This window comes from Mesoplodon bidens (genome assembly GCF_964165515.1).
Source record: "Mesoplodon bidens genome assembly, chromosome: 5".
Lineage (NCBI taxonomy): Eukaryota > Metazoa > Chordata > Mammalia > Artiodactyla > Ziphiidae > Mesoplodon > Mesoplodon bidens.
In genome coordinates, this window is record NC_138161.1 from 41,249,600 (window position 1) to 41,268,318 (window position 18,719).

The 18,719-nt window shown below is 37.5% G+C and overlaps 2 protein-coding genes across 5 annotated transcripts in view; one reads left to right on the forward strand and one right to left on the reverse strand.

Annotated features, from left to right (window-relative positions):
* Positions 1-1,273: 1,273 nt before the first annotated feature.
* Positions 1,274-8,347, reverse strand: CGGBP1 (CGG triplet repeat binding protein 1). 3 transcript variants are annotated; one of them, XM_081234269.1, is made up of 3 exons: positions 8,100-8,347; positions 7,335-7,506; positions 1,274-5,386 (listed from the first exon to the last, which is right to left on the reverse strand). In XM_081234269.1, the coding sequence occupies exon 3, from the start codon at positions 5,365-5,367 to the stop codon at positions 4,864-4,866; it is 504 nt and encodes a 167-aa protein (XP_081090395.1). In that variant the 5' UTR covers positions 5,368-5,386; positions 7,335-7,506; positions 8,100-8,347; the 3' UTR covers positions 1,274-4,863. The 3 variants fall into 3 exon arrangements, with proteins under 3 accessions (XP_081090395.1, XP_081090393.1, XP_081090394.1); XM_081234267.1 differs by having other exon boundaries at positions 7,302-7,506; positions 8,100-8,337; XM_081234268.1 differs by lacking the exon at positions 8,100-8,347 and adding an exon at positions 7,837-7,983 and having other exon boundaries at positions 7,302-7,506.
* A 177-nt stretch (positions 8,348-8,524) lies between these two features.
* The window catches only part of ZNF654 (zinc finger protein 654), a 95,113-nt gene continuing 84,918 nt past the window's right edge, over positions 8,525-18,719 (forward strand). For both annotated transcript variants that reach the window (XM_081234270.1, XM_081234271.1), the window contains exon 1: positions 8,525-8,795. In XM_081234270.1, coding sequence (XP_081090396.1) covers positions 8,607-8,795 — 189 coding nt within the window. In that variant the 5' untranslated portion in view covers positions 8,525-8,606. The remainder of the gene's footprint in view (positions 8,796-18,719) is intronic.

The following is an 18,719-nucleotide window of genomic DNA, read 5'->3' on the forward strand; positions in this document are numbered from 1 at the left end:
AGATGAAACCAATGATAACTATTTTGTTGCTAATTTACTAGTCTTACAAGGAATGCTTAAAGAAGTTGGCTAGATAAGACAATATGTGCCCTCCCGCTCTTCTGCCCCCATCACTGTGTTAGCGACAATAAATCATCTTTATTTTCTCTGATGTAGAGTAGATGTGATGGAGTGGCTAGAGTAGATGTGATGGAGTGGCTAGAGTAGCCACTAGAGTAGCATGGCTGGAGTAGCGTCAAGCACATGATAAGAACTCAGTAAGTACTAGTTGATTGCATATTATTCAAATTTAACCAAGAACTTGAGGCCATGGACTTTTAAATTATTTGATTCCAACATTTAAACAAGAGAGATCTAAGCATTCATTCTAAATAGTATGCATATAAAACAAATGAAATCAAGTAACATATTAGAGGGGTAATCAGATGGAAGTCATGCCATATGTATCAAATGCATCACATCATAAGTTTAAGTCCTATTCTACTTCCTAGTTTTAGTCTTTACTGGGCTAGGTTAGCTAGTCTGATCCCAGGAACATCTTTGCATCATGAGATACCATATTACAGGTGCAAAATACAACTCAGTTTACACACAGAAAGAAAAAAAAGGAACTATTATGAGACCCAAAGGCACACACATTCAATTGGTTTACATTTAATAAAGGTTATGATGAGATTCTTTAGGAAAAATGAAGACAGGCCTCTGTTGGTTTGGAGATATTAAGCTGGAAACAGAAGTATTCACTAATTTCTTAAGGTCCTTTCTACCGTTTTGATTTCAGAAAAAACAAGTCAATTACTTTATAAATTCATCAACTTTTTCCAAATAGAAGTAAACAGAAGGAGGAATAGCTGTCCTTAAAACTATGTAAAACTAATTAAAGACAATTTTCCACTTCTATGCATTTTCTCCCCAGTGCTGATAAGAGTATTTTTCAAAAACCCAATAAAACTTACGAGATGCAAATTAGGTCCTTGTCTTCCATAATTAGCCTTTCTAAAGGTAGAAAGTTAGAGTATGTTTCCAATTAAAAGCACTGATTAAGCTTATTTAAATATTACCTATATAATTTTAGGGGAAAGGGGCTATCTGTAGCTATGATGTAAATTTGGTTTGACAGAATATATACGCTTTTACATTGGACATAAGGACTAATAATCTTACAAAGAGATATAACTAGTAGAAAAATAAATCTAAGTTAGTAAAGTTTTATTCATCTGTTGGAATTATGAAATATATGCTATTGACCCACAAAAAACATGCTTTCAAAAACTTCTGAAACAATTTTTGAAATTTATTTCTAAAAGTCACAGAGACAAAACTTTAAAAGCGACACATTTATACTAAGGATACATGCGTGAGCAAAAAAAATAAGGGAATACAAAAATGAACATAGTAAAATTTTAATGAATACAGTATTCTGGATACAAGTAGAATACCACTACATAAGAACTGTATTTACCTCAAAAGTCTATGGTAGTATGGATTGAGATAAACCAGGTTTAGGATAGTCACTTCACTATTCACATTTTAACCAGTGCTGACTAGAAGCCAAAGCAACTTATTTTAGGCTAAGATTTTCAATTAAATTATAGAATGAATCTTCTATTTAATAAACATGTTTTAAGGTGATCTGTACTCATTTAAAGGCAGCTGGGGCAAGTCAAACCACAGAGAGCCCTTACAAAGACTAAGCACCAAATGACAAATTGTTTGTGGCTTTTGTTTGGGGCCACCTTACGTTTTATTTTAAATGTGTTTTCCATTAACATTTACATACAAATTCTTTCAGGCAAAAGACTTTAACATGGAACTTTCTGCTTAGAGATCTTGCCAACTGTTACTTACAATAGTTTCTAAGCAATGAAAACTTCAGAACAATCCCAAGCTGATACTTAATTGGTTACAACTGTTAAGATACAGAACTTTTTAAGTATAGGTATTTTGGTCCCTGAAATTCTGTAGGGCCAAATGCGTTAACTGGAAGTAACATTTGTTTAAAAAAAAAAAAAAAGCAAAAATGTCTTACTCAAAGATGATAATGAATAAAATAACTATTTAGGCTCCAATACACAATCTTTCTAAATTTCCACCCTGTAAGAAATGATTATAATGTCTTTCAGGCTTGCTATATGCCCCAGAGAATCAAAAGAAACCAACAAGGAATTTAACATTTCAACAAGCTAGGAACTATTTACTGTAAGCATATAGTGAAATTCTGGAAGACATACTATCATACTTTGAGAAAACACTATTAACAGGTAAGCATGTGTTGAAGGCAGTTTATAAATGAAACATTACAAATCTTATGTTTATGCATACAACTTATAAAATAGAAAAAATGTGCTGTTTTTCCCTATAGCATCACACTAACACTATATAGTTAAGATTGAGAGCTCTGTACACATGTCCACACCTCCACAGCAGCATATGCCTCTTAGACATTCTCCATTTGTTACCCAACGTATGCTAACCACGGTTTCACAAACTTGTACCAGTTTGAGCAGGCTAAGACAATCATTCTGCCTTATCTTTTTAAGCATGAAGTAAAGTTAACCAGTTTCAGGGAACGAAAAGTTTCATAATCAGTAAAGAAACACATTAAACCTCCACAACAGGATGGAAAACGCTTCTAAGGACATGATATAATCCTAACAGGAGGACAGATTATGCCCCTATATATCCTGGATATACGAAAAGTTAGGAGCCTGGAGAAATACATTAAGCTATATGGGACCTAAATGATCATCAAACTGCTAGAAACTCAAATGTGAATTATTGGTATTTTTCTAGTACAACGTCATCCAGTTTACTGTTTAGGACTACTCAAAGCCGTCCTGCCACTATATGTTTGCTGTTAGTGCAAATTAACGTCCAAACAATAGGGAGCAGTCTGAATCACATGAAAGTCTTGAAAAAATTAGAATGATTGTATATCTAACCTTATCTTTGTATTCTGAAAATACTGCTATAAAAATCAATTATTTTCTGAGTTTCTTAATCTTGTACCATCTTAGGTAATTCAAGTTAAACACGGTTGCCTGCAAATTCTTTACTAGAGGAAGTAAAAGCAAAGTACATTTTGGTTATGTTTTGCCGCTGGTTTCCTCTTGCATGTGCTTAACAAATGAGAGCACTATTCGGGGCATTAATTGTGCTACTTTAACATAACTGAACATGAGAAAAACTGGTAGCTCAAATTTTGACAAGTGATTTTTTTTTTTTTTTTGGTGGCAGACTTATTTAAAAATGAAAACAAACAAAAAAAAAGCCCACATAAAATCTAAAATAAGATGGGCACTTTGACACCTCATACTAGGAACATTAAGTCCACCAAAAAAATTTAGACATGGAAAGCCGATTCTGAAAAACCTAATATCTAATTTTTTTCTTATTCACTTTGGCTGTTTTTTAATGAAGACTTGTGGTAAAATGACCTCAAAGATAACTCCCTCTAAGTCACATAGGGCATCTTTTGTCAGTGCTTTGTAATAGAAATATATTTTATAAAGATTTTTAACTTGAGTGTTTTCAAAGACTTTATGACTTTTTTTAAAGCTCTACTCCAGGTTTTCAGCTGTTTAATTTTTTAAAAATATAATTTGGGTATCCAACAAAGAGGACATATCTGGGCTAAGCCACTTTAATAACCTTACAGGATAGTGGAATTCAGATAGAGATCATTTCCTGAACATGGTTGACCTTTAACAGAATTGATTATTTCCTCACCCAAACAGTTATGTAGGATACTGCCAGATCTCCATTACAAAAATCTTGCCAGTATTTTTAGACAACGGTTTACCATCTATGTTTAAAAACCTTATACCACCAGAGGCAAAGCACATAAAAGTGAAAGTAAGTAAACTTGTTTCTAGTCTATCTAAATAAACTCTTATAAAATCCTGTGGAAAAATTAATGCATAAAAAGTAATTTCCTTATCATCTGATCTGTCAGTCAAAAAGTAATTACTAATTCTCTGTAAAAACAGGAAACTCAATCATAAAATGTCTACCTGTTTAAATTAAAATGCCAATCTTGAAGTCTTTTAACACCAAGACATAAAAAAAAAAGTTTGCAAATTCAAGATGATGCTTGAAATGAAAGCTATGGTTCGAAAATTTGTGTTTATAGTACGAGACTAAAATCGTGTCGCTGCAAAATTCCCGGTGGCTTTTGGCACTGACGTTAAAAGATTTTAGTCTTTTGGTCACTTGAAGCTGCTACTAAAATACAACAATAAGCCTTTAAAAAAAAAAAGGAAAAAAGACAGTGAGGAACTGAAAGATAGTTAACTACATCATATACAAGTAAAGCATAGTCTGAAATAAACAATCATTTTCTGCTAGGAATCTGAAGATGTAAGAATAGTTTCCCACCATCCCTTCCTTTTTGAGGATCCTCTTATCAGAAATAATTCCTTTAAGTTACTGTGACTGGTATTGCCTGGCAGCAGCTTCAATTTCCTAGGCTAGTCTTCAATCCAAGTAATTAGGTAATCTCACAAGGAATAATCATACATGGCAATGGGGTAAAAAAGCAGGGCAGTTCTTCCATGCACAAACATTTCAGGAGAAAAACCATCAATTTTAAAGATAACCATCAGGTTTCAGGTATCCTAGCACACTCTAAACCCTAAGTTTTGCTTTACACCATTGGTGACTAAAATTAACAATATGTTTTGCAGTGAGGTTTCTTTTTTTTTATGTTTTCTTTTTTTTTGCCTGCAACTATATATACATTGCAAAACTATTCTGCATCACATGATTTAAAATGAAATAAATATAAAAATGAACCACACAATCAACACATAACTTTAATACTCCACATTATTTATCTTGATCACAATGGTGGTAACCTCCTTGTCAACAATCTTGTGAGTTAAGGAGTTGATTCTCATTCTCATATCCATCAGGCAGATATGCTCTCCTCAGTTGGTCTGACTTGGGTATGGAGCCTCCATTCTTCACATGGCGAGACAGGAAAGCACGGACTGCTGGGTGATCAGCCTTCTCAAGTGGGATGTTGGCTTCCAGGCACATTTTCACAAAGTCCTGGATAACACTGACTTTCTCTGTTTGCGCAGTACTGTTGCACTGAAGCGATGCAGTTAGGGGCCTCTGCTTCTTTCTCACATTCTGCTCTTCAAATTCTGCCTTCCTCTTGGTATGAGTCTTTGACTTGAGGTGGTCACTAATGGCAGACTTGCGAACGTGATTCAGAACCACATTGCAAGAAGTGCAGAAGAGTTTTCCTCCGTCTTCGTGCAGCTCACCTCCAAACTCGGTGACTCGGTCCAGGGGAGTCACGTACAAAGCAGTCTTAGAACGGTTTCGAGCAGGTGGTGCTGTCACTACAAATCTTTCCATTCTGACTTTGAATAGGGTTCTTTCAAGACAAGAGAAACAGAGTGTTATAACAACACTTCATGAGGGAAGGAATAATAAAAAGGTAGGTATAAACATTTTAAGATTAAAGGCTTCAGAAAACTGAATTCCAATTAATAGACTGTGTGTCTATTAAGTCTTAACTTACCTGAGATATGTTAAGGGAAGGCAAAACCAGAGCAAGTTACTAGTAACAACTAGGTCCATTCCTTGATTTTGATGAAATTCAAATAAATTCAAAGTATGAAAAAAGAACTATCCCAGATGTCACTATCCTTTAGAAAAACCTAACTACAGGTCAACATTTATGGTATTAATCTCATCCAATTTAGATATGTGTTCAAGTTTAAAAGAACTTCTTTCCCTTCACAGTTCTGGGGCAACATATTTTAGGAAAATAACTGCAAGGAACTGTGTACAAAGTTTGTTCAAACAGGTGGGCCACTAAACTGGCATAATTCTATATGAAGTTGAATATAATTTCCAAAATTGTTCTGAGAAGAAAGAAAGTAAAAACCAAGAAAGAACACAGGCCAAATGCAATTAAAAGTAGCAACAAACATGTTAAATTTTAAAGTCAAAATACAGAGCTCAAAGTAAGTCATTTTTTTTAATGCATATACACCTCTACTAAGATACCTTCCCAAAAGGTGATAGACAAGCTATGCAAAGTGCCTTATCCAACACTTTTTTTTCCATTAAAGAATATTTACATCTGCTAATACTTATTTCACTGATTTAACTATTAAGTTAGACCAAAACTAAGAACACAGTATCTTGTACATGACAGATGCTCAATCACAATTTGATGATATGGAATAAGTGATTATCTTCTCTATTTTTCCAAATATTTAACTCAGAAGCAGCTTAATAATTTCTCAATTTAACCCCAAAACAATTTTTTGTGATCACTGCCAAAATCGTAAGGTTATGGGCACTGAAAACTTGAGATAACAGAAGTTGTAAGTGATAACCATTTGTTCGCTGAGGCCATGCCATTGGATTAAGCTCTTACATTAACCTAGATATAAGAAATTGAAATGAATTTGAAAGAATTCAAGATGGAATTCTGTTCTGTTTAGATACATTAGAGAAAAATTCCCAGGTATGCTCTGAAGAACTGTACTTTATAAGTGTAATCAGAAACAATGGAGTATTCCGTTAATCTATGCTACAGAATTCAGAGCTGGTTACCATGAAATCTCTCTCAAAAGAATTTATGTATTAGACACCTGTGGACATAACCTCAGAGAAGAACTCAACATTCCAAAGAAATTTTGGAAAGTATGATCAAGTTTAGGTTTTAATAGGTTTAATTCTTTTTTTTTCCCATTAAAAATGTGTTTAACGCAAGGCTCTTGTGTCAAGTACTATTTAGGTTATAGGTTTTCAATGGCAGGTAAGACAATTCCTGCTTACTAAATAGTGAATTACCATTACACATATTTGTACTTTAAGTTAATGGTATGTGTTTTAAAATCATATAGCAAGTCAGTCCCAATTATAATGAATGGTTCTAAGCTATTTATGAAAAACATTACATATTTGTGCCCAGTAATGCTTAAATCATTCTATTTGAAAAGTCTTCTTTGGATTTCATACTCTAAAACAGTTAACATGTTCGTTATTCTTTGAAGCATAAAACGCGCAATCACTTGTGCTAATATGAAAGGCCTATACATTCCAAAATCTTTTAAGTTTTAAAGTATATTCGTGTTACTGCAGAGGTAAATATCCACCCAGTAGAGGATGCTCAAGTTTACAGAACCGAAGAACGAAAGTGTTTTCCATAGAAGTAAAGATATTTTAAACGAGGAAGTTACAAAGTTAAGAGCAAGAATTGGCCAACAAAAGAAGCAAATCATTTACTAGATAAAAATAAAACTCAACAGAAGTTTTCAAGTTTAAATGTTTACCAGATTAGTTTCCAGTTTTTCTCGTCTTGATACCTAGTAGTGAAGGGTCTCCAGCGCAAAACCAAAGACGCATGAAATCCTGGCACTTTCAGTTTGTTCAAACCCGGAGATGCCTTCGAATCAGTTTTTCAACAAGTGGTGGTGTGGAAATAGTTTCTGGGCTTGCACCCTATTTTCCCTGAGGTGCTGGGAAGTCATGCCTTTACTGTAAAACACGAAAAACAAATGGAAAGAAAAAATGGGGGAGGGGGAAGGAAAAAGGGTGGATGAAAAAACGAACAAGAACGTCCACAACAGCCACCACGCAGGTGTGCTTAAAATCACCCTAAGTCCACACCACAAATTTGGATCCCAACGTTTACCCCAACTCTCCTCGTCCCAGTCCCTCCACAGTGGTGCGCTCGGATCTGCACCTCCCCGGGCGCCCAAGCCCCAGGGTTCGGGAGGAGGGAAAGGTGGGGCTCGCGACGCGCCCGGCGTCTAGACTCCCTCCTCCCGCGCGGAGCCCAGCACGCCGGCGCCCCACCGCTCCTACCCGCTAGCTGGGCAGGGCCGAGTCCCAGCTGCCGGCCGTGGGCCCGGGAACTCGACAGCCGAGTTGGCGGCAGTCTCAAGGGAGGAGGCAGCAGGCGCCTGGCGGAGGCGGCCGCTGTCAGGCTTCCCGTCCCCTCCCTCTTCCTCCCGCCGACAACAGCGCCCCGGCCCCGCCCCCGACTCGCGCTTCGGGCCGGAAGGCCCCGGGCCCAAAGCTCGCACCAACGGTCGGGCCCACCCTCGGCCTCCCTAGCTCCTTGGTACCGTAGGATTGGGGCCGCCTTGAGGGGAAGTGGACGATACGCGGCCGAAAAGAAAAGGAAGAGGAAGAAAAGGAGGTGCAATGGGGTGAAGGAGGAGGACCAGTCGCCACCGCCGCCACCGCCGTCGCCGTTGCCCGATCGAGCCCCGCAGCGGCCGCCGTGTCCCCCGCCGAGCCCAGTCCTCCTGCGCCGCCTATGGGAGAGCTCGTAGGCGGTCCCCAGCAACCGCCGAGGAACATTGACCAACGGACCGCGGATCTATCAAACAGACGGCTGATTTGGCCAATAGTAGTGGAAGGGTGGACATGTACATGATTGGCAGCTAGAGCTCTCCAATAAAAACTGGGGGCGTGGGTGGGCGGAGCCGGAAGTAGAGCCAGCCTAGAGGCCCCTGTCCGGCTGGGGAGGAGGGAAGGGGGAGGGAACTAGAGGAGGAGGAGGAGGTTAGCCGCGGCAGCTACAGCGGCGGAGGCGCAGGGGCTGGTACGCGCTGGGCGGCGAGAGCCTCATGGCGGAGGAAGAGAGCGACCAAGAGGCCGAACGCCTCGGAGAAGAGCTCGTGGCCATTGTGGAGTCCCCGCCAGGCCCTCCCGGGCTTAGAGCTGCGGGCAATGGCAGAGGCGGCGCTGGCGGCGGCAGCTGCCGTGGCGGCGGCGTCGGGATCAGCAGTCGGGATTACTGCCGACGCTTCTGTCAGGTGAGGCGCCCGTCGGCCGCCAGGACTTGTCAGCCAGGTCCTGGGCCTCCCTGCTTTTCCTGGTCTTCCCGTCCCCGAATTTGGGCTGTGTCCAGCGCTCGCGCCACCAGCCCAACAAGGAGCGTGAGGGTGAAGCTCCCCCCTCCACCTATCCGGCTTGGGGTGGGGGGCGGGGAGCGGGGAGCGGGACGGGGATGACCTGCGCAGGTTTAGGGTTGCTGAGAAAGTGAGAGTTTGTCGGGGGTGGAGGGGCTGGAGAGAAGGAAGGCCAGCTGGCTGGAAAGCTCTGTACTGACAAGCCTCCCCTGCCCCAAACAGACCCCTTTCTGCCCGAGGGTCCCGCCTTTCTTGTGTTTCCTACCCGGTTTCTTGTCACCTCATTTGGAATCTCTGGCAACGTTTCCTGCCTTCCCTTCTCCGCCCCTTGCCCCCGTATTCTCCCCTTTTCCGGAGATGGGAGGCTTGCCATCTCTCTACCGCCCCCTCTTCTGTCATCGCCACCCCTCCCCCTCTGCTAGGGTCTCCTGTCATCTCTTCGCAAGACCCCGCTGGGCCGGTTTTCCAGTTGGTTTAGGCGCTGACCCACAGTGACTTAGTTACTTTTTTGGGAGGTGGGGTTAAGGCAGTGGGATTGTCATCTTTCTTTTTCTTACCCCTTTCCCCGATACACGCAAGCTCTTTTCTAATTAACTGCTAATAGAGAAAGTAGCTTTCTTGAAACTATTGCTCCAGTTACATCACCACCAACCCCCTTCCTTTAAATTATAGTGTATTTTATTTAGCTTGTTAAAAAAAAAGAAGTGTCTGAATAGTGACCGTAAATTATTTACTTGGTCGACTGCCACTAAAATTTGATGTAGTTTAGAATGTTTGGCCATAATCAAATATTAAAGCACCAAAGTACTTGTGTAGGGGTAAAATTTGTGTTATCTACATTCACATCTACATATATTTATAGTTTAAACATTTTGTTCTCTTTCACAACACTCTTTGCAAACTCTTTTGGAAAAAAATTTAACTGCTCCTTTTCCACCCCATTCCTTTATTTGTTTATTATCTTGGCTATATAGCGTTCAAGTCATGGCTCTACTACCTCTAGCTGTGTTATCTTGAACAAATTACTTCACTTCTTTGTGCCTTAGTTTCTTTCCTCTTCTGTCAAATAGGGATAGTAATTAAAGGAATGAATAGGTAAAGGGTTTGGATCCTTTACATATTAATTAAAGTAAGCCATTAATTTCATTCCGGTAACAAGTAGGAAATAAAGTTAAGCAGAAGTGGGCATAATGTTTGCTGAAATTTGATTTTATGTATTTCCAAGCATTGAAAGAAAAAGGCTGGGTTGACATATTCCGGTAAGTTTTTAATACTTTAAACTGTTTTTTGATTTCATCCCCCCTTCCCCCAATAGATAGGTTGGTTTGACAGTGGAAATTGTCTTGGTGTAAAGGGTATGTCAATTTTCTTTGGCATTACTCTCTAGTGACTTTGTTAAAAATTTTTTTGTTGGTATTGGCATTCAGGATTTAGAGGTTCAGTGTCTTTACAGAGCTTGTCTTCTATGTTTTATATCTAGAAACCATGTTATCAGTAGACTTTGTATCTACAGGAGTTTTAAACTTCTGAAAAATTAGGTTACAGTTGCTCTTTTTAATATAGTCATAGGCAGAAAGTCTTTTTATCTTTTTCTGTATTTTGCTTTTTATATCATTAATGAGCAACTTGGCTTTGGTTACATTTAGCTTTGTAAATTTACGTGAACAGATAACCCTTACTTGCTGTAGAATGTGAAATTTAATTTGAGGGCCAGAACATTTTTGGAGAACTCTTAATTACTCTTATTCTGTTTCTTGAAATCAACTTTAAGAACAAATGAATAAATTTAGTTTGTGAAATGCGGTGTCTGAATAGTGACAGTAAATTATTTTAAGAACAAATGAAGTTGACTGTTTTCTAAAACTCCACTACCTCCTAAAATAGCCAAGGAAGCAAAACTAAACAGGAAGAGCTTAATGAACTTCTATTTTATATTGCTAAATTATGAGTGTTATACTGATATACTTTCATGTTACCAACTTCTACCTGAACCCTCATAACATATTTTATAATACTCTAGATTACCAAACGATCTCTTCTTAGAGTTCTTGTCTGGTTCCACCTTGTAGGTGAGCTTTGTGAAGTCCTTTTTTGTATTAAAACTTTTAGATGGAATGAAAGATTACCTGTATTAAGTTGAATTTTACCGACCGATTAATAAAATTCTAGTATAGTAATTCTGTTTTATTTGCCAGTAAGGGAAGCAGTAGATTATATAATCTAATTCCTAAAGATTGTTTCTTTTTAAACGTTTGGTTTCCTAATGTTCGCTAAGGGTAACTTGCCTTCATTAGTAAATGACTTAATTGTGAGTAATCCATAAAATGGATAATATGCACTTGGGTTGGTGACAGTTAACTAAATATATGAATTATACACAGAGCCTTGTGAAGTTGAGAAGAAAGGCTCCAATTTATCTTCCTCCTTTTAGAGAGAAATATGAATCAAAATTTCTTGGCAGTTAGTTGTGTGGGTGAAGGGAGAGGAAGGAACACTTCTTTTCAAAAATGGTTTTGTGTCTTTTACCACAGGGAAAAGTAAAACAGAAGACTAGATAATATAAGTGAAAAATTACGCATGTACTCAGTGTATTTGATGATACACTTTTCTATTTGAGAAACAATACAAGCATAGTAATTAAAAATCTCAAACTAAGGGCTTAGGCTACAGAATTTTTGAGTTGATGGATTTGGGAGACTGAATGTGTTCATTTCCAGTTACACTGAATAATGTTAGACTAACTGCCCCATCATATCCTCCCTTGGCTCTTATTAGTGGACTCTCAACAATTGCTTAAATAGAATTGGCACTTAGCTGATATTTAATTTCAGGATGAAAGGAAGAGGAGTGTAATTTTTATTGAGGACCTACTAACTCTTAAGGCCTTCAGATAGGTCTTGTTGTGCAAGTTACATAGTTGAAATTGAGGCCTGAACAAGTTAATTTGTCAGGTGAAGAAGCTGTGATTTTGGACCCAGCCTTCAATTTCTCCTGAACAACAGATTGAAATTACAGATGAATCCTCAAATAATTATAAAGTGATTTTTTTTTTCTTTGTGAAGTTGTACAAAGGAGAAAAAAAAGGTTACTGGAAGAACTCAGGGAATCATGGATGAAAAATTTAAAAAATACTCTTTCATTATGCCACAGTATAAAAAATATTCCAAGAAACAGTTAATTATTATTTCTCTGACTTGTTAGGGGCTGTGAACATTTCCCCAATTCCTGAAGTTTGTGGTAATTCAACTTAATTTTGTTGCTAGATATATTGAAATATTTTTTATCATAAATTGTAAATTAAGCAAGTAAAGGTACCTTCTTAGTTCAGTGCCAGAGTGAATATAATGAATGATAAATAATTATTTCTGGAAGCACTTTGATTTGTTGACTAAAATAGACTTTAAAATTATTTCTTATTACAGTGGGGTTAAGTAGCCATCCCACGAGGATGTCAGGAGTATAAAATGAGAGAATGAACATGAAGTGCTCAGTACTATACCTAGCACATAGATAGGCTTAAATAGATAGAAGCTATTAATATTTCTTTCATGTGAAATCCTCTGAAGGTTTAAGAGGGACATTAGAGATAACCTAATCTGTAGGTCACTTTGAGTTTGTATACCACAATCAACTTTAGAGAGAATTTAGAAATGTTACAATTCTAAAATTCTGTTATTTAACTAGAAAAGCCAAATGTTCCTGACGAAGCACTAAATGATTTGCAAAAACAACTACATTTTTTTTTCAGATTTTATTTCCTGTAGGGGACATTGGGCGGTGTCGGGAGATATTTTTGATTGTCTTAATTGGGGGGTTGCTGCTGGCATCTAGTGCGTAGAGGCTAGAGATGTTGTTGAACACCCTGCAATGCACAGGGCAGCCCTAACGACCAAGAATTATCTGGTCCAAAGTATCAATAGTGCCAAAGTTGAGAAACCCTGCTATAATCTTACTTTGGAACCCTTAGTGGATACTTTATGTCTTAAAAAAAGTCTCTAATGATCCTCAAATAATTTTAAGCAGCTACTGGGTACCCGGCACTTTAATAGATAAAGAGATAATCTAACAGAAAAAGGGTTTGCTTCATAGTTTTGTAGAATACGTGCTAATGCCTCTTACTTTAGAGAAATTAAAATTTAATTGTTTTAGGAAAATACAAGCTTTATCTCTTAGTCTTGGTATAAAATTTACATAATATTTATAGTTTCTTGAGCAGTTCCTTAGGGTATAATAATACGTTTTTACTAGTCTTGGAATTAATCGGAATTATTTTTTGATTTGCTGTTACTTTTTATATGTGTTTTACATGTACTTGGTTTAATGAGTCATATAAAACTTAAATATGAGGAATTGCATTTTGCTGCTAGTAGAGGCCTGACTTACACAGCTCAAACAATAGTACACATTTATTTCTCACATGAAAAGTCTTGAATGGATAGTGTAGGGATGATATGGTAGCTTTATCATCATTTTACCATCATTCCCTCTTTCTTATCAGTCATCCTTATCTTCCTATCTCAAGTTTGCCTCATGATCCAAAATAATTGCTGAAGTTCCAGCCATCACATCTGAGTTCCACATAGTAGGAACAGGGTGTTGCTGGGGTAAGCCAAAAACATCTTGCCCTAAGTTCTACTCAGTAACTTCCATTTCCATCTTGGTAGCTATTCCCATCTGAAAAGAATGTTAGGATTTGGGTTTTTTTTTTTTTTTTTTTTGTATTTTTTTCTCTGATAGACACGTGTCTATGATTCTAGTAATAAGGAAGGAAGAAAACAAGAAGATATTTTAGAGGCAATTGTTGTTTGTTTGTGTTTTTATTTTGTTTTTGATTTTCTATTTTGCCACTGGTTATAATTTTATTATATAATATAATATTTTTTATTTTATTTATTTTTTTAAGACCATACTTCATTCAGATTTCTTTTGCCTTTTTTTTTTGAAATTTTTATTTATTTATTTATGGCTGTGTTGGGTCTTACGTTTCTGTGCAAGGGCCTTCTCTAGTTGCGGCAAGTGGGGGCCACTCCTCATCACGGTGCGCGGGCCTCTCATTATCGCGGCCTCTCTTGTTGCGGAGCACAGGCTCCAGACGCGCAGGCTCAGTAATTGCGGCTCACCGGGCTAGCTGCTCCGCGGCATGTGGGATCTTCCCAGACCAGGGCTCGAACCCATGTCCCTTGCATTGGCAGGTAGACTCTCAACCACTGCACCACCAGGGAAGCCCATAATATTTTTTAAATAGCAGTCGTTCCCTGTCCCTTTTCTTCCCTGCATCTTCCCCAGAGGCAATTACTTGCAGCTCTTGTAGCAAGTATGATATTTATCTCTATGTTATTTATTTATTATAATTATTATAATAAGGAAAAACAAAACAAAATGAACCCTAGATCTTGTTAGCTGTGTTTGGAGAGCTAATGCTTTGTTGTTATTTATGCTTTTTTTATGTTGACTTTCAGAATTGAATAGTGCTAATTGTGGTATAATAGTAATTAGTGGTATAATAATGACTGAAAAGACACAGATGACAGGTGATTTCACTTTTGTAAATAAAAAAGACTGAAAACAAATATACCAAATCGTTAACAGTGGATAATTTATTAGTGATATGTTTATAGCTAAATTTTTTTCTTTACATTTATTTATTTTTTATGTTTTCTTGATTAAACCTACTATCTTTATAATCAGAGGAAAAATAAAATATAAAAAATACATTTTATTTTTTTTCTCTCCCTATTTCATAGATTGCTTATTTTCTGTGAATAAATGCAAGAATATTTTGAGCATGAAATTTTAACTCCTTGTTTCTCAAAAATAAGTGAAGGGCCTCCCTGGTGGCGCAGTGGTTGAGAGTCCGCCTGCCGATGCAGGGGATACGGGTTCGTGCCCCGGTCTGGGAGGATCCCATATGCCGCGGAGCAGCTGGGCCCGTGAGCCATGGCCTCTGGGCCTGCGCGTCCGGAGCCTGTGCTCCGCAACGGGAGAGGCCACAACAGTGAGAGGCCCGCATACCGCAAAAAGAAAAAAAAAATAAATAAAATAAGTGAAATGCTTTTTTTTTTTTTTTAATGAGTTGGTTAAGTGAACTTATGAAGGTTGTTTTAGGTTAACCAATGAGATCCTAAACTTATGTAACTTCTTTGTACACAGCCTTGCATTAAAATATATGTTCATTACTGCTTTCTAATAACCACTCATGACATTGGCTTAAAGAAATTTATCTCAATTTTTCTAGATAAGATGGTAGAAGAAAATATTTTTAAATGAAGTTCATTGCTTTAAAATTTTTAGTGATACCATTATTCTGCAGTTCTGCCAAAGAGAAGACACCAATTGTACTGTTACTGTTGGCACAGAATCTTTTTGATTTTCTTGCCAAAATGTGGTAAACTATACCTTAGCATTTACAAACAAAAACAAAAAAGAAAACTTTAAATTAAATTTAAGAAAGCTATGGTAAAAGGTGTGTCTGGTGAGGTATTTGAAAATATAAAACATGATCAATAAAATATGGTCAATTAATATGCCATTTAAAATGTATATTAATATATAATGGAGGGACTTCCCTGGTGGCGCAGTGGTTAAGAATCTGCCTGCTAATGCAGGGGACATGGGTTTGAGCCCTGGTCCAGGAAGATCCCACATGCTGCGGAGCAACTAAGCCCGTGCGCTACAGCTACTGAGCCCGCATGCCACAACTACTGAGCCTGCGCTCTAGAGCCCGCGCACTACAACTACTGAGCCCGTGTGCCACAACTACTGAAGGCCGCACCCCATGCTCCACAACAAGAGAAGCCACCACAAGGAGAAGCCCGCGCACCACACGAAGAGTAGCCCCCACTCGCCACAACTAGAGAAAGCCCGCGCACAGCAACGAAGACCCAACACAGCCAAAAATAAAAAAATAAATTTATATTAAAAAAGTGTAATGGAAAGGCTATTAGGCCATTTAAGATCTAATGTAATTTAACTAAATGTTAATTCTAGTTATGCTGTAAATACAGCAGTACCTAGTCTATTTTGGAGAGCATTTTTAAGGTTTGTAATTTCGAATGAGTCTAATACAAGGTAATCTTCAGCTTTCATGTAATATATATCACATTTATTTTTTAGCTCCTTATTTCTCTGACAGGTCAGTTCATCATTTCAGCAGTACACTCTATTCAGTTTGGGTCTGCTCTCTAGGGTGAGACCCAGTCAACATCACCTGGTTAGAGCTATGGTGGAACACTTGGTGGCAACTAAATATGAGAGGAGGTCAATCTGTATAAAGTGCCACATAAGATCCTAAAGTTCAGTACATTGACACTCTTGTACTAACCTCTTAATACCCTCAATTCTCCAAAGCAGCCATGAATGTGAAAATAGCTGAAAGGCTTTCCATTTAAACGGTAGAAAAAAGAGTCATTGATGTTAGGGTTGACACTTGTTTATAGTGTTGGCCCTCCATATTTGCAGGTTCTGCAGCCCCGAGTTCAACCAACCGGACATGAAAAAATATCGGGGAAAAAGTTCCAGAAAGTTCCAAAAAAACAAAACTTGAATTTGCTGCACACCGGCAACTATTTACGTAGCATTTACATAGTATTAGGTATTTAAGTAGTCTAGAGATGGTTTAAAGTATATGGGAGGATATGTGTAGATTCAAATATTACATCATTTTATATGAGAGACTTGAGCACCTGTAGATTTTGATATCTGTGGGCGGGGGTAGGGGTTGCAGGGTGGTCCTGGAGCCAGTCTCCCAGATCCTGATGAATGACTGTATAAGGCACTGGGCATATAGTGATAAACAGGCATTGTCTCTGTTTTTGTATGTAGGTATAACTTTGATAAGTTCTATGAAGAAAAGGTATAATACTATAAAATGCAGGCTAATAAAAGGCATTCTTGGGCAAGTTGAACTTGGCTGAGGTTCTTTGGTTTAGTTTGAACTTGGTGAATTTAAGGTGCGTATCCTCACCAAAGAAGAGATCTTAAAGATGGCTAGATTTACATAATTCAGAGCTCAGAAGTGAAATCTGGTCAATCATAGTTGTGTGGATGGTATTTGAAGCCGTGTGTGTGAATGAGCTCACGTAAGGAGATAATATAGAGTGAGAGGACTTAGAAGTGAAGCTTCAGAAACTCCATAGTTAAATGGCCTGGTAGAAGAGGTTGAATCTTCAAATGAAGTCTGAGAAGGATTAAAGAGCTTGGAGAAAACCAGGGAACTATAGTGTCACAGAAGACAAGAAAAGAGAATACTTCAGGATGGAGTGAATAGTAACTGGCATCAAAAGCTAATGAGATCCAACCATTGAATTAACGTGCAGGTCTTTGGTGACTTTAAACAGAGCTGTTTTGATGTAACGATGGGAGCAGGAGTCAGACTGGAGTAGTTATTCAGAGTTGAGTGATATACTGTAATTGATCAGTTAATTAACTTTGAGAAAGAAGGGGATATCCTCATTTTCTGGCTACGTTTGTGGTAAAAGAGAGAAGTGAAAGGAGAAGGAGAAATTAGAAAAGTAGTTGTATCAGTAGATATTTAATAGATAAGTGTACAACATTGTTCTATGTACCTTGAAAATATGTATACACATATGATACCCCAATAAAACATGTACACAATTTATTAATGTATAGTTCTATAACTAGAGTTTACTAAAATTAACCCTATCTGTTTTGGTTACCCTAAAGTTGAAATGTTCTAAATATTCGCTAATCACTGTTGCCAGTGATTTGATATGTGTGTGTTATATTTTTAGTATCTGGAAGATTTATTTATTTTATTGGAGTGCTATATATATGTATATAACATAATATTTTGAGTGTTTTCCATGTGTCAGGTACTGTGATAAGTCTTTTACCTGTTCTGTCTCATTTAATCCACTACCCCACAGGGTATGTGCCATTATTCTCATTTTACAGATCAGGAAACTTAAGGCCAAGAGAGGTTAAATGGTTTGATTAAGTCAGGTGGGAATCCTGACCCATCTGTCAAGAGCCCGTGTACTTAACCATTCCAATATACACATATATTGTTTCTAGGAATATGCATTTGGTATCTGTTATAGCATCTGTGCATATGTATTGATATGTACTATGGCATACTTAAGCAATTATTGACTGAGCAAAAGTAGTGATTTTAAAAGACTGAAGGCAGCAGAAACTAAAGATGTTCATGAATGTAAAAGAGAGGAAAAAAATCGAACTTAAGCTATCAGAGGTTCCCTGTAAGAAGTGATTCTCAACCTTTTTATTTTTTCCCCCAACTTACCTGAGTGGGATATGCTTTGATCTGAAGCAGTGGTTCACTATAATGGTTATTTTTTAAATGCAAGAGTTATGATTACAGACCTGTTACTTTATGTTATTACCTTGTGTTTTGAAGGCTGGAGGGTATGGAATATATTTTAGATGTTTTTCTTAATGATTAAAATTTTAAAGTTTGTTTTTCCATATTATTTAAGATTCAACCTTGAATATCTTGAAATCTTACTAACCCAGAGTACAGTGGATGTGCATTTTTAGACTTTATTATCTGTCCTGTACCATGTTTTGAAAGCTTTTGCCAAAGATCTTTCAGATTATAGAACTTGTTAGTAAAGTTTAAGATTTATATTCCATGCTCATGAGGGTGTGGTGAAATGGATATCTCATTTTCAAATGGTGGGAGCAGAAATCACCACAACCTTTCTGAACCATAATTCATCAAAGTATATTAGAAACTTTAAAAATAATTTGTACTTTTTGACTTAGAGCATTAATTTCTGAGGAAATATAAATTTGGATTAGAGTGATCCATCATAGCATTAATTGTAATTAATGAAAGGAATGAGTTGA

Excerpts from the sequence above, each read along its gene's own strand:
- CGGBP1 (XM_081234269.1), bottom strand. The coding sequence starts at position 5,367 with ATGGAAAGATTTGTAGTGACAGCACCACCTGCTCGAAACCGTTCTAAG.